This window comes from Poecilia mexicana, unplaced genomic scaffold (assembly GCF_051168715.1).
Source record: "Poecilia mexicana isolate PSO_F unplaced genomic scaffold, ASM5116871v1 scaffold_3, whole genome shotgun sequence".
In the NCBI taxonomy this organism is placed as follows: Eukaryota; Metazoa; Chordata; class Actinopteri; order Cyprinodontiformes; family Poeciliidae; genus Poecilia; species Poecilia mexicana.
Genome location: NW_028263372.1, coordinates 11,802,297 through 11,816,051, shown reverse-complemented (window position 1 = coordinate 11,816,051; position 13,755 = coordinate 11,802,297). Strand labels below are relative to the sequence as shown.

The 13,755-nt window shown below is 39.1% G+C and overlaps 2 protein-coding genes across 5 annotated transcripts in view; one reads left to right on the top strand and one right to left on the bottom strand.

Moving 5' to 3' along the window:
* Positions 1-6,860: 6,860 nt before the first annotated feature.
* senp8 (SUMO peptidase family member, NEDD8 specific) lies at positions 6,861-9,843 on the bottom strand. Its single transcript, XM_014999274.2, has 2 exons — positions 9,497-9,843; positions 6,861-8,297 (listed from the first exon to the last, which is right to left on the bottom strand). The coding sequence occupies exon 2, from the start codon at positions 8,278-8,280 to the stop codon at positions 7,615-7,617; it is 666 nt and encodes a 221-aa protein (XP_014854760.2). The 5' UTR covers positions 8,281-8,297; positions 9,497-9,843; the 3' UTR covers positions 6,861-7,614.
* A 553-nt stretch (positions 9,844-10,396) lies between these two features.
* The window catches only part of myo9aa (myosin IXAa), a 99,870-nt gene continuing 96,511 nt past the window's right edge, over positions 10,397-13,755 (top strand). For all 4 annotated transcript variants that reach the window (XM_014999269.2, XM_014999271.2, XM_014999267.2 and 1 more), the window contains exon 1: positions 10,397-11,030. The gene's annotated coding sequence lies outside the window, so the exon portion shown is untranslated. The remainder of the gene's footprint in view (positions 11,031-13,755) is intronic.

Genomic DNA, 13,755 nt, shown 5'->3' with positions numbered 1-13,755 from the left:
GACTTTGTAGCTTTCTGCTTTGCTTTCCGACAAAAAGAGCGACAGTCTTGAAATTTTCTTGTTTATCCTGTTCTTTAATTGCCTTTCAAGATGAACTGGAAAATCACTGAAACTTTATCCAATGTTGTAAATCAAGGGTAGAGAAATATTAACTTCGGGAAAAAGATGCTCCTCTACAAGATGTAATTGATTTTGGATTGTCCTATTTGTAATTTTTGCCTCATAATAGACCTTAGCCTTAGCCTGGCCATTGCCTTCCTTCACAATTTGCTCGATTCTCATCTCTCTTCACAGTTTTGCATGGGCTTTCTCCCATTGACTTGCATTCTCTCCTGCAGAATTTCAACCGGATCAATAAGCAAACAGAAGGAGAAGTCGTGAACGATGATGTTGATTTTCTGCGTTGTGTTAGAATTGTAATCTGCCTGTAGTTTTAGGAACAGCAGCGGAGGAAGTGAACAAAGCCGTTTAGTCCACGTTGGCCTCGCTTCCAAATATTGAATTAACAGTACCGTCTCGGTTCTTCTCTCTTTGCGGAGGAGGATGGTTGTTTACAGTGCAAGGAATTTCTGGTAAGCTTCATGGCATCAAACTGGCGTATTACATATGTCACGCCCAAATGTTTACAATTAGGTAATATTTAAAACCTCGACAGAGTCCATACCTGCGGGAAGCGATCGTTTCTCAGTAGCCCAGAAACTCTGCACGAAGTGGAGTGATATGTTTTTAGAAAATACATGTGGAATATTTTCTAAAATGATACAGAAACAATTCTGAAGTTTTTTCTTCAACTTGCTGAGATTTATGGCAGATTACTTCACTTAAAACTGGCACTTTTTCCATCAACAATAAGTAATTATTGACTTAAAACAAGCTCTTGTATGTTGCTGAAAAGTTGTGAGATAGTTTTCTTATTTCAAGTGTACTAAAATGTTTGCGGTAAAAACTAAACCAAAAATACCAATAATAAGATTTTGTTTTTGAAGTGTAGTTTTTTATTGCTGAAGAAAACGGATGTGCTGTCATGGGACACTGTCCTGTGACTGCAGTATTCATTTTTAGTTTTCTTCTTCTTACTCCTTAATGTATCCCAAAGTTTTTCTGCTTTGTAATTCAGTCTGTCGTGAATCAAAACGTGTAGATGCTAATCATTTTCTCATGCAGCATTTAGTTTATCAGTCTCAGCAGGACACCAACTCCTTCCAGTCTCTTTAAAAAAGCCTCTGCAAAAAGCTCAGAGCAGCAGAGCAAAGGGAGCTTTGGTGGGGTTGAGTTGAAGCAGATGGCCAGACGAGCTGCAGCCACCTCCTTTCCTCCAGGGAGTCGTATTGTCTGTCCTGGAATGCTGCTCCGCTGACCTGCGACCCCCCTCGGCGTGAGCGAGGAGGCGGACTGTGACTTCATGGTAACGATCTGTGTCACACACTGTAAAATCATCACACATCTGAGGCGACAAAGCTGGAGGACTTCCAAGAACCCATTACATCAGAGGGTCGTTAAATGTGTCTGAGTTAATGTGTGCAGCGAGCGCGATCCAAATGTATTACAGCCGGCGCTTTTATGAAGGGAGGCCTGCTGCCGCCTTAACTGAAAACAGAAAAAAAAGAGGAGAAAAAAAAAAGTGTTTCTTTCTGGCCGAGGTGATTCTGGGACGGAAATATTGTTTCTTGGATGCATTTTATATTAGAATGAAGAAACAAAATGAAAACATTAAATGTTTTTTTAACTGCATATTCAGTTGTTTTGACATGTATTATAAGGTATTTCATATAGATTTTAAATACAACTGGGGATTTTGGTAATATAGTCAAACAAAACTGAAGGGAAAAAAGCAGAGTAAAGGTGAAACGAGGGATTTTATCGGTTGTATGACTTCTCACTTGTCTTTGGAAAAAGACGACAAGTCACTTCTCCCTGCACAGCTGCACTCTGGCATTTGTTTAGGTTGTATCTACCCAGAATGCCCTGTGCTATAGTCCACTTCCTGCTTTTGGAGTGATCCCTGGTTGGTCTATGGGTCTACTTGGCCTAAAAATATCCATTTGGACCGTACCGAAACACAGCTTCTGGAGAGGATAAATTAAAAAGATACTCTACATTTATTCTCGCTTTAAATGGCTAAAACTATTTTCAGATAAAATCACTTCGGGTTAAGAAGGCTAAAATATCATCACCCAGCATTTCCAGAGAAACTTGTACATTTTAAGCCCTAAACATTTAGTTTGGTGGTGAAGTGAGAGCATGTTGAGTTTAAAAGAGCTGCCTGAAGCCTTGAGAAAGAAGATTTTAACAACTTGTGTTAAATCAGACTGCTAAGAAAACAATCTACGGTGAAGAACACTGCCAACATGCCTCAGTCTGGCCTTCCAAAGCAAGCGTACCTCAAAAGCAGGCCACAAGATCCTAAAAGAAGGCTCCAAAAAAATTCTAAAACTTCACCACGGAATCTGCAGATAAAATATTATACTTTAACGAGGTGCGTGCAAGAAGGAAGTCTCACAGCAAAGGTATGTTGTGTAAAAACAATGGCCAGTTTGATTGAACATTTCATCGTCAGAGGACCAGAAAGTGCTGCAGCCTCTGTGTTTTGGATTCTGGAGGTCGGCTGTGACCACAGAGTGTTCACAAACAGTTGGATGCGTTGGCTGTATTTTTATTTCCACGTGGCCGTCACTGACTGAGAGCAACACCCGCTCTCTGGAGAGCTGAGAGCAGGCGGAGAATATGTGTGACATGTATGATTTGAAAAAGCCAGAGCAGTTAGCGCAAAATAACAACAGGGACATAAATATCACAGTCAATGTGTCGTTTACGGAGACGAAAACAGCTCCTGCGGTTCTGCTGTAACGTGAACCGCACAGTACTTGCCTTACAGGTGGAATCATGGCTCCTGATGTGGAGAGGAGTACATTTTCACGGTTGGATTAACTGTCTGTGGGAAAAAGAGGACAAAGAATTCAGTGTTCTTCACTCCCAGCGTCTGTGCCTCATCAGATGGTTTGATTTCTCCCTGTTGCTCCCAGCAATGGCTAATTCGAACCAGTAGTCCCATCCTGAATGACCCAGGCCAAGAGCTGAGCTGTTGCAGGACGCTGAATTATTTTTTAATGTCTTGCTTAAAAACCTTTAACTGTGGAAAACTTTGAATTTTGCTGACTTAACTGCAGTGGGCCAAGCAGCCAAATCCAAATTCATAGATGGTTTTTCACATTTTTTTTAATGACTTGTGATTCTTTTAAACTAAAGCTTGGTTGTAAAGCTGAAGGAATTTGAGATGTTGCTTTCAAAACTTTTAATATATAAAAATCTGAAAAGTTCAGCAGGCATTTGCATTTAGACCCCCTGAGTCAACACATTTGTACAAGCAGCTCTTGCCACAATTGTTATTGCGCAGTTGCAGTTTTGTTGCATGCGTTGCACATGTATTTATTTTATTTATTCCGAACATGATACAAATATGAAATCACACACATAAACAAGGAATGCAAAAGACACATATTTTTGTACCACAATAATCTTAACATGCTCAAAAAAGAGTAGGAAGAAGAAATAAACTTATGAACTCCTACCCCATAAACTCATAAACAATATTTTCAGATGGACCCTTATTATTAAAAATATATATATGAATAAAAAAAACTTAGGTTAATTAATTTTCCATTTTATGTGGGCTTACATATGTCTAGACTCTAGAGACTGGATTGTTCTGTTTCTTTTTTGTAATGCAGTTCAAGCTCAGGTAGATTGGATAGACATTTTGTTATTGCATTGTCACTAAGGGGCGTGAATACTATTGCAAGGCATTGTATGTATGCAGTAAATGTGGACGCTCACTAGTTTTATGGGGGATACAGTTTAACCAATACCAGATCGAGAGGGCATCATGGCAGCAGTTCTGAAGGTTTTGTTTTTAGATAAAGTGAAAAAGTACAAAATTGATTTTTTTTTTTTCTTCTGATGCAAAAATCAAAATTTTTAGGCTTTCTGGTACTGTTTGCATGACTTAGTCACACTGGTTACTCACATACAGTTTTTTTAAAAAACAAATATGGGGTCAAAACTAGAGATGTGCCGATCAGGTTTTTTCCTGCCGATTCCAATTCCGATCACTCATGAGGGCCGATCACCGATACCGATCACATAATTATTATTTTTTAAATCACAAGCACTACTGGTTACATTATGTGTAAAAACATAATGTAATTCACCTGGCTGCGAAATGAGATACCGCCGATTATGATCGGTGGCCGATCGATCGGCACACCTCTAGTCAAAACATTATTCATGCCTTGTTAACAGTTCAAATAATTTTCAATGTTTTCCTAGTTGTTGTTGTTTTTGTTTTTTTTTGTTTTTTTTAGTTTTTCCTTTTTTTTTTCTTTTTTTTTTCTTTTTTTTTAGCTATTTCAGTTTACATTTTGGGTCCCTTTGAAGCATGCGTCTTCAGCTGCTCGTCCTCTGCGGTGTGGATTTAATAGTTTGTATTTCCGAAGCATTCAGACCTAAAGGCCACCTCCGCATTTCACTGGTTTGGTATGTACCTTTTCTTTTCCACTTTGATATTATGACGTGAACTTGACCCACTTACAAATCCTGAACAAGATTTAACAGCAGAGCGCAGCTGGGAGCCGAGCTGGGATGTTTGTCAGCAGCAGAGCTTTAATGTCCCATCCGACGCGCAGGTAGCTGTTAATAAAAACATGTTAGTCACTTGGCTGAAGATGTTGAAAATGCAGTATCTCTGCGGGTTTCTAACGCAAAAGGAGGACTTTTAAAATAATTTTTATGAATTAAATTTATAAGACCTGTAACACGATAGAAATGTACAAAATATAACTTACTATTTTATATGGTAGTAATGCCAAGCTAGCTAGCTTGAAACAGTTACCTAGCAACCTAGCTAGCTAGTTAGCTCGTTAGCAAGGGTATACAATGTTTGGAGATTTAATACTGCTGCCTTGACAACATTTAAGACCTGTGATTAAGGCCAACTTATTTTTTTCTAATGAATTTGAGACGTTTTAAGGACTTAATTTTAGATATATAAATTTCTAACACCGTGATATTAAAGCATGATGAGGAAGGAGGCTGTACTGAACCACAGGCAGATGACCTGCACTAGGAAAAATTACAGTTAGCACCAAATGTTAACACCAAATGTTTCTTGTACCTATCTACTTCTGACTTAAGTTTGAGGAAGGTTGTTTCCACTCTTTGCTTTCAGCTGTGAGATGTTAGATGATTTTTTCTTAGGGGTTCAGCCTTTTGCAAGTGGATGAAAATCTGGCCTTTGACTCAGACTTTCCATTTCTTTATTATTCTAACCTGTTCTTCATGGATCTACTGGTATATTTTATATATTTTATTAAGATGTTTCAGGTCCAAGTGATGCTTCAGCATTTACTTTTTTTTTGTTTTTACAGATGTGTCATGTTTTCCTTAAAATAAACAGAGTTTATGGTGGTTTCTACGATGGAGAGCTGTTCAGCTCCTGCTGCAGCAAAGCATCCACAAAGCATGACACTTCCACCGCCATGTTTCAAGGTTAGTATGATGTATTTGGTTTATATGTTGACCTCATTACATCTAAAAACTGCTAAAAATCTTCTTTTTGATGAAGCAACAATTAACACTGAGTACACTACTCTAATGGTCTGAGGTTTAAATATTAAATCCCAGTGCATTCACTTTTACAAAGTTCCTTTATTGAGATTTTAATGTTGATTTAAATTATTTGGATTTACAAGTAAACTTAAAATTGTTATTGAAAGTCCTAAACACCCATTTTTAATTTTTTACATGACCATACTTGTGCTGAAGTTTTTATATAACAGGTAAACATGAACCACTCGGAGGAAGAACCACTGACATGAGTTATACTCAACAGTGATGATGAAAGAGAGTTCACCTATTTCTATTTATTCTCTGTTTTATTCTATTTATGAACAAGTTAGAACCTAATAACAAATATAAGCTGTAACTTTATTTCTTTTTCCCAGCAACAGTTTACAGAAGGCATAATTTGGATTTTCTTTTAGAACAAACCAATAAATCATCAGTCATTGTGTAAACAGTCAGCTGTAAGATATGTTCTTGGCGATAAAAAAGATAACACAGCTTGATCCTTTAAAGTTTCATATAATCCTCGTTCTGTTCTGAGTCAATGTCATCCCTGCTTGGGTCAGATAAGAGAAGCAGCTTATCGGCACAAGAACTGAGTAATTTAATCTGCTGGAGTTCAAGTAGCTAGCTTTGTTTTAGCGAGAGATGGTAGGATGATGGAAGAGGAGCGGAGGCAAAAAAACAAAACTCTTGGTAGACCGGTCCGTCTAGATTCTGACCCTCATCTGTGCTCTAGAGATTTGGATCAACACTAAAAGTAGAGCCCATATAAAATGTCTTAAATCAGACTCCTTTCTAAGTTGTCTTAACAGAGGAAGAGTTTTGAATACGTCACTGTATTTGTGTTGTAGAGTTAACATCCTCAGGCGTATTAATGGAAAGTTAAATGGAAGGAAAAAAGTGTGGAAGAAAATGGGGCAGAAGTGGATACACTTAACATCTCAACATTTCTAGATTAAAAATTATTTAAAAAATCTGATTTATTGCGATATTTCGATGAATTTTTAATTTTCGTTAGCTGTCAGCAATGACCACCAAAATCTATAGGAATAAATTATTGAAATTAAGACTCAGTTTTAGAATTGAAATAAAATCAATTGTTGAAATGAATGTGAACTTTTTGTTGTTTGTCAAGACTCAGAATGTGTTTATCAGCATCAACAAACGCTACTAAACTTAAAGCATAAGGCTATTCATTGGGAAACATTTAAAACAAAAACTGAATTTAAGTCAGATCATTCTGCAGCCAAACAAGTTTTAATAACAGAAACAAAGAAAAAAATAGGCAGCTGGCATGTCAAATAAAAACCACAGAGCGATTTTTACAGCGCCTTTTCTGTCCACAAAAATGTGACGACTGCCACACTTATCAGATCAGACTGCATGTGAGATACTATTGGGGAACATAACATACATTCCTCCACTCAACATTGCCCTTTGTTCCAAAAAAAAAAAAAAACAACACAGACACACACTCAGTGGCACAAAATGCTTCTGTCCGACATCTACATCAGGTGTAGAGACAGAAATGCTGTTGAAACTGCTGGAAAAAAAAGAACAAAAACAAAAACGGGAGCACAATTACAACGAGACAAGATGCAGGAGCCAGAGTTCGTATTCACATTCTTATAGTCAATTCAGTTCATTTAAAATGACCCTGAGCAATGATCTGTGTAAACATTTCTACATTCGCTGCACACCAAACAAGAGAAAAGATTCAGTGCTTCCTGTTCCACATTCTCCAAGCTCACAAAGCATGTACACGTTTTTAGGTTTATAGGCATGCTGGTGTCGTTTACATACGGTACATTGCTGTGCATATACACTGGAAAAACATCACACCGCCTCTTCATGTTTAAACTTTGACTGTCAGGGAAATATAATAAATATGTAGTTATATACTGGTATGTGGGGAGTGCATTCTGTTTCTCCAGCAGTAGATACGGTGGCGGGGGAGAGGGAAGGAAAGGGGGCGCTGTTCTAGCATACGAGCTAGGTGAAAGACAGGGAGCAGCAGAGGTCGTTCTGAGCCAGACTCTGGATCAGTCTGCACCACTCGGCCCGCTTCTGGGTGATGTAGGCTGGGGTGATGATTTGCACAGGGAGGCGGGGTGAGCCCTCCAGCCTGACCTTCTCACACAAGGCCTCGGCGATGCAGATGACGTACATGCCGCAGTCGTAGCTGTTCTGCTGCGACGGGCACGGCTCCTCCACGAACAGCGCCTTCCTGCCGGCGCCGAGGAAGGGCTCCAGCTTGCTGGCGATGCGCCGCGCGTGCAGCGAGTTGCTGCCGTTCTGAGAGTCATAGTGCGCGAAGTGATTGGAGCTGCGGCGGTAGAGCAGGAGGCTCCAGTGAGAGCCGCCGGCTGTCTGGTTGGAGTTGTCGTTGACGGCCAGGAAGACCCAGCGGCGGGACGGGAGATCCAGCGGCTCCAGGAAGAGGGCCAGCTCGTCAGGACAGGAGGCGCACTTGATGAACTGGGTGACCTCTGGGCTAATGAAGATGGCTGCTTCGCCCAGGACTCTGAAGCGCTCGTTGGCAAAGTATTCGAAGGCAAAACCGATGACCTGGTCGTTGAGCCAGTAGGGGCCCTCCAGTAAGGACACGTCGGAGCGCCGCAGCAGGCTGTCCTGGTAGCTCAGCACTACAGGATCCATCCTTTGGCGGTGTCAGTCTGAAAAAAGAAAGAATAAAACTTTTTTTATTGGTATGCAATGTTCAGCAAACCACCTTCTTTAAATGTTCTCCATTTTTATCAGTTGAAGTAAATGTTTATTTACTTGTAAAAATGCAGTAGTTGAGCCAAAATGTTGTTTTACCGTTAAAAAACAATGAACATCCATTGTTGAAACTAAAATGGATTCTATTTGGGTTGATTTTCAACATACTTAGCAACTAAAAATAATAGAAAATTCTGATCAAATTTAGATAAAAATAGTTGCTGTTTTGAAAGAAATTGTATCGCTACCAGAATTGATTTTCCTACTTCTTGAAAACTGTTGACTATTCTATTAATTTAAAAATCTGACCTATTTATGGGAGGAATCAACACAGACTTTTTACTGTTCTGTCAATCTGTGTTGCTTCCTCCCAAAAATAGGTCAGATTTTAGTTTCAACAATGGATGTTTATTGTTTTTAACAGTAAAACAACATTTTGGCTCAATTACGGCATTTAATGTTTGTTTTGTTTTTTCCACAACTTTTACAGGTTTAAATGTAAGTAGAGGTACAATAATTACACCATAATTTATGGTCTTAAAAAGCAGTAGCTATCTTAACTTTTGTTCTCCATACATGACCCAGGTATAATTTGATCTTATTCTTATTGTCCATGCCGTTTGAAAAGTTGCAAAATAAAAATAAAAATCATAGAAAAAAATATTAAGTTCCTGAACTAATAGCTATGCTGAGGTGTTGATATTCAGTGAGTGATTCTAAATATCAACAAAAGTAATGAACATGACTGAGGCTGCATTAAACTTGTGTAATTTCAAAGCCTTAAGTTTAGCTAAATAAACTTTACAAAAACCAACGCACATTGATCCAGCATCTAAAAGGGGCTGGCTTGATTCGTTTATTTGAGTTTTTGTTAAAAAAGTAACTAATTTTATAAGCAGACCTTGGTGTTTGACGAGGTTACATCAGTGTCTGCTGGGTCATAAACTCGCAGCAAAGTGTCGTATTGCTGCATTGCGTTTAGTTCATTTTCTGATGGCAGGCAGCTAACAGCCAACACAGTCGAATGTTAGCACTAGCTAGCCAACCGCTACCTTCACCACCTCACGAAGCTAAATAACTAACTACAACCTACAGAACATATACACCACAAAGTGACAAATTACAACATGCAGGGTTCGTTTAATGTCCCTACCTTTGAAAGACACATTCAAACAATGAACAGCATGAAAACTGCACTGTTGTCCCTCATTGCTCTGGCTATCATAAGCCGCATCTGGACAGTTGGGAAGACAGAATCAGAAGCTCACATCCGATTGGCGCTGTACATCCGGGGATCCGGATAGTGGAGTAACTCAGAGGGTAACCGTTTTTGACAGCGCACGTACGCAATAAAAATTTAATAATGCTTCTTTTTGATACTTGTGTAACACAAAATGAGATTACAGATCTCTCAACTATATAAAACCCGTTAACTGAAACCCTAAATAAACTTAAAATTGACTCATATAGTTCAGTTATCGTTTATTTGAAACACGGGGTGTTTCATTGGCTCCTTCGCGACCGTGTTACATTTTATTTACTTCCTGTTGTCATGGTGTGTTCGAGCTGTCCTGGATAATCAGAAGTTTCATTTTTGGGAGATGATTTAAGATCAATCAATCAATAAATAAATAAACTTAATAAAAGCCTGGTAAAAATGAGAAGAAAAAAACGTGTAAATTGCCTGTTTTTGAGATGCAAGCTATTGTTATTGATACGAGAGAAAAGTGGTATATTTCTCTTCATTTAAAGTGGTAAACAACCAAAGAAACATGCTTATATATATATATATATATATATATATATATATATATATATATATATATATATATATATATATATATATATATATATATATATATATGCAAGTTGTACTGCAGTAAGTGTACCACTTGTGGTGATTGCTTCCTTTATATAACCAGGTGATTAATAACTTTCACAAATTTTCTATATAGGTATTTATTTATTTCCTTTTATTTACACTTCTGGTGCTCTGTTTCTTATTAAAACAGAAACACAGTAGAAGGACTTAACAACATTCCATTGTATAAATTTTCCTTTTGTGTGTGAATGCATAGAATCACACTGCATTGTTTATCAGAATTAGTCTGATATGTTTTCTTTCTTTTTTCCATTCTTTCTTCTTTTTTCCAAACTTAAACGCAGTTACGTGGCGCTATTCCCTACACTGAGGATGGAACACCCGAGGTGATTTGAACGCATCATCACTCCGCGTTTGGAGCGCGCTCTGGTTCGTAGTTCATATAGTTCGTCCTCCCTTTGGGATATCTCCCTCCGCCCATAAGCCGCGGGGACGCGCCTCAGTGTGGCCGCACTGATTAGTAAAAGGCAAAGCGGAGTTCTCAGCGAGTGAGCCGCGGAAAGCTGCGTTTTAAATTGCATTCTAACTACAAACGCGCTTGGATAAAAAAAAAAAAAACAAAAAACAAGGGAGAAGAGGAATGCAAAAGGTGTTCGCCGTGAGCTTGAAATTTCGAGGAGTTTTGTCGGCATGCGGTGGGCAAAAGAAGGAATAAAAACTCCTCAATTCAGCGGGAATGCAGAGAATTAAAATAGAGACTTAGTCACTTTGCGGGACCACAAGTGTGCGTAACTGTGCAGCTTAGCCTGACTAGAAAAGGGGAGCTCAAGACTGGCTTTGAGTTAACTTCAACACACGCCTGGAGGTAAGAAAGATGTTTAGTTGTTTGATGGTGGGCTGGAAATAGCCTCTACAATCTATTGAATCACTGCTCAGTCTTTGTGACAAACTTGTTCTTCTCATCTGCACTCATTTGAAACATTGTTTTCAGCTGTCATTCGTTTTGGGTGTGTGTGTAAGGGAGAACTTATTATTAAATGATTAGTCACAATTAAAGGCGTGTGTGTGTGTTTGTGAGATGTGAGCAATGTAACAAGTTGTCTGTTGCTACAGACTGCTCGCTTTGCATCCCTGGGCAGCAGATTAAGCCTTAAACACGGGATTGATCGAGATTGTCCACATGCTTGTTTGCATCATTACGCATCCCAGTTTTGCAACCGTGCACATCTGGACAGTCGTTTGTAGTCGAGATGGAAAAACGGATACATAAAGCTGACAACTTTATTGCACAGAGCTAATTAATAACAAAACCGAACTGCTACATCATCCAGGGTCCTTGAGACCCGGTAGGGAGGAGTGTGCTGCTTTTTCCCCCTCTCTTTACCTTTTTTAGTTTTTGCCTGCAATGTGGTGGGATGGGCAGTGCTTACATGTATTATTTAGTAGAGGTCAGACGGTGCAGCTTTATAGCACAGTGTAAGCGACTCTTTCTGCAGAGCAGCTGGAACTGTAAAGTGAGGTCTGACGAGGTGAAGAAGATGCTGAATCATGGCTGCGCCGTGCAGACTGTCAATGGAGGGAGACGACAGCAGACGCAAAACACCCTGCATCCGAGCAGGGCGTTCAGTGCATCACATTTGATCTCGTTTTTAATATTCATATAAACATTAGGTTTTTTCTAGCCTGTTCAGTTTCTGAGTGTGTAATATGTACTTCCAAATCCAATCGTGACTACTTCTTAGTTGATGTTTTTCTTTCTTCATAAGGACGAGAAAGTACAGGAGGGGGAAAAAAGGTTTTGAGTCCATTCCAAAATGAAGGAATTGCAATCTGTGCATTACAGCATATCTGCTCTATTTTTATATAACTCTATTTAAACTAACAAACATGCATCAAAGTAGGTGATTCATGTAATGATTAGGGGGAAAAAATAACCATTTGACCAGTTAATCACTGATCAGATCTGAATAAGGGAGGAGAAAAAGGTTATTTATTGGCCCATCACTAGCTACATGGCTTGATTTCTGATTGAATATGTGAAAGAAGAGACCCACCCCATGTTTTTTCATTTCTTTTTAGTCAGAAAAGAGAACTGCTTTATTATTTATTAAATAGTTTCCTAACCGGGAAACAAAAAACAAGCAGCCGCCTGTACAGTAAACCTCTCTCCTCTCCCTTGAAGTTCCTCTGCATGCTGTTTAGATGGGTGCAGGTGACGAGAGCAGAGTGGGTCTGTCCTGCAGGAATGTGGGCTCTGAGAAGACACAGCTGCTGTGAGCATGAGCTGGACTCAGACTCCAGCAACTGGTTCCCCGTTGACATCTGATACCCCACAGACCCCTGGCTCTGCTATTTCTAAAGGGACTGGCCATAGTTTTCTATCACGTCGGTGGTGTGCGCAGAGATACGACAGACGCCACTGGGGAGAGCAAGAGTTTGGGATATTGGATAACTCTTTGAGTCTCTGCAGGAGATAAATGTTGATGGAGAATGTTGGGGGGTTTTTTCTGCCTGGAGCAAAATCCTCGCAATTTTGTAGAAATGTTCTCAAGCATTCTCCAGAGGATATGCTTGATGAATGAAGATGAACTTTTTCTTTTTTTAAAAAAAAGTTCTCTGTTTAAAACTTGAATGGATTGTGTGCATTTTAATTTTTGCAACATAAGTGTATTGGTTTCAGCACAGCAAAAGTTTGAATGGCTTGGACTTCAATGAGGAGACACAGAGGTAGAGTGAGTTAGTTTGATCATCTGATGCTAAAAGTTGAATAGATCAAGTTGTTGTATAAAAAAAGCAGTTATTTCCAAGGATGTATTCACACCAGCTTTGCTTAGTCCGCTTTAATCGAACTCTAGATCGTTTGCCTACAAAGTGCTTTTGGTTTGGGGAGATTTGCATACGCAATTGAACTCTGATGCGGACCAAAAAAATGAAATTTGGTTTGCCTAAAAACCTGGCTCTCGGTTCTCTTGGTGAACTGTTCAGCTGTATATGTGAATGTCAAGCGGACTAGATACCATTCCATAAGCAGGAAGTGGACTATAGTGTAGGATATTCTGGACAAATATAACCAAAACAAACATGCAAATCTAGCACCAGCAGGGGAAATGGCTTGTGGTTTTCTTTTTACCAGCGACAAAAGAGAAATCCTACAACCGCTAAAATCTGAACCCACTACATTTTTGTTTTTTACGTTTTCTGAAGAAGGAAGTTGCGCTCATGTTATCTTCAGAGGTTTTCTTGTCATTTCCTTCTACAGTTCTTGGTGCTGTGCCACCACAGGCGAGATGGGAACAGGTTTTTCAAGGGTTTGGATCGTTTGACACATTGCAGTGTGAAGCCAACACACCTGCTGAAAATAATACAGCAAATATTGCAGTTTTGGTCACCAATCAAACTGAGTCTACAGGACTATCAGGTGTGAAATCAACCCAAACTTCTGTCTTCTGGTTCATCCTATTATTGCACCTAAAGGTTTTTCAGACGGACAGAAATCTTGTTTTTCACAAACTTTACTGCTTTAGTTTTTATTGCAATTAATTGTTTGAAGTGCAATTAATTACGAAGGTAATGAGAGTTAACTTGACCTT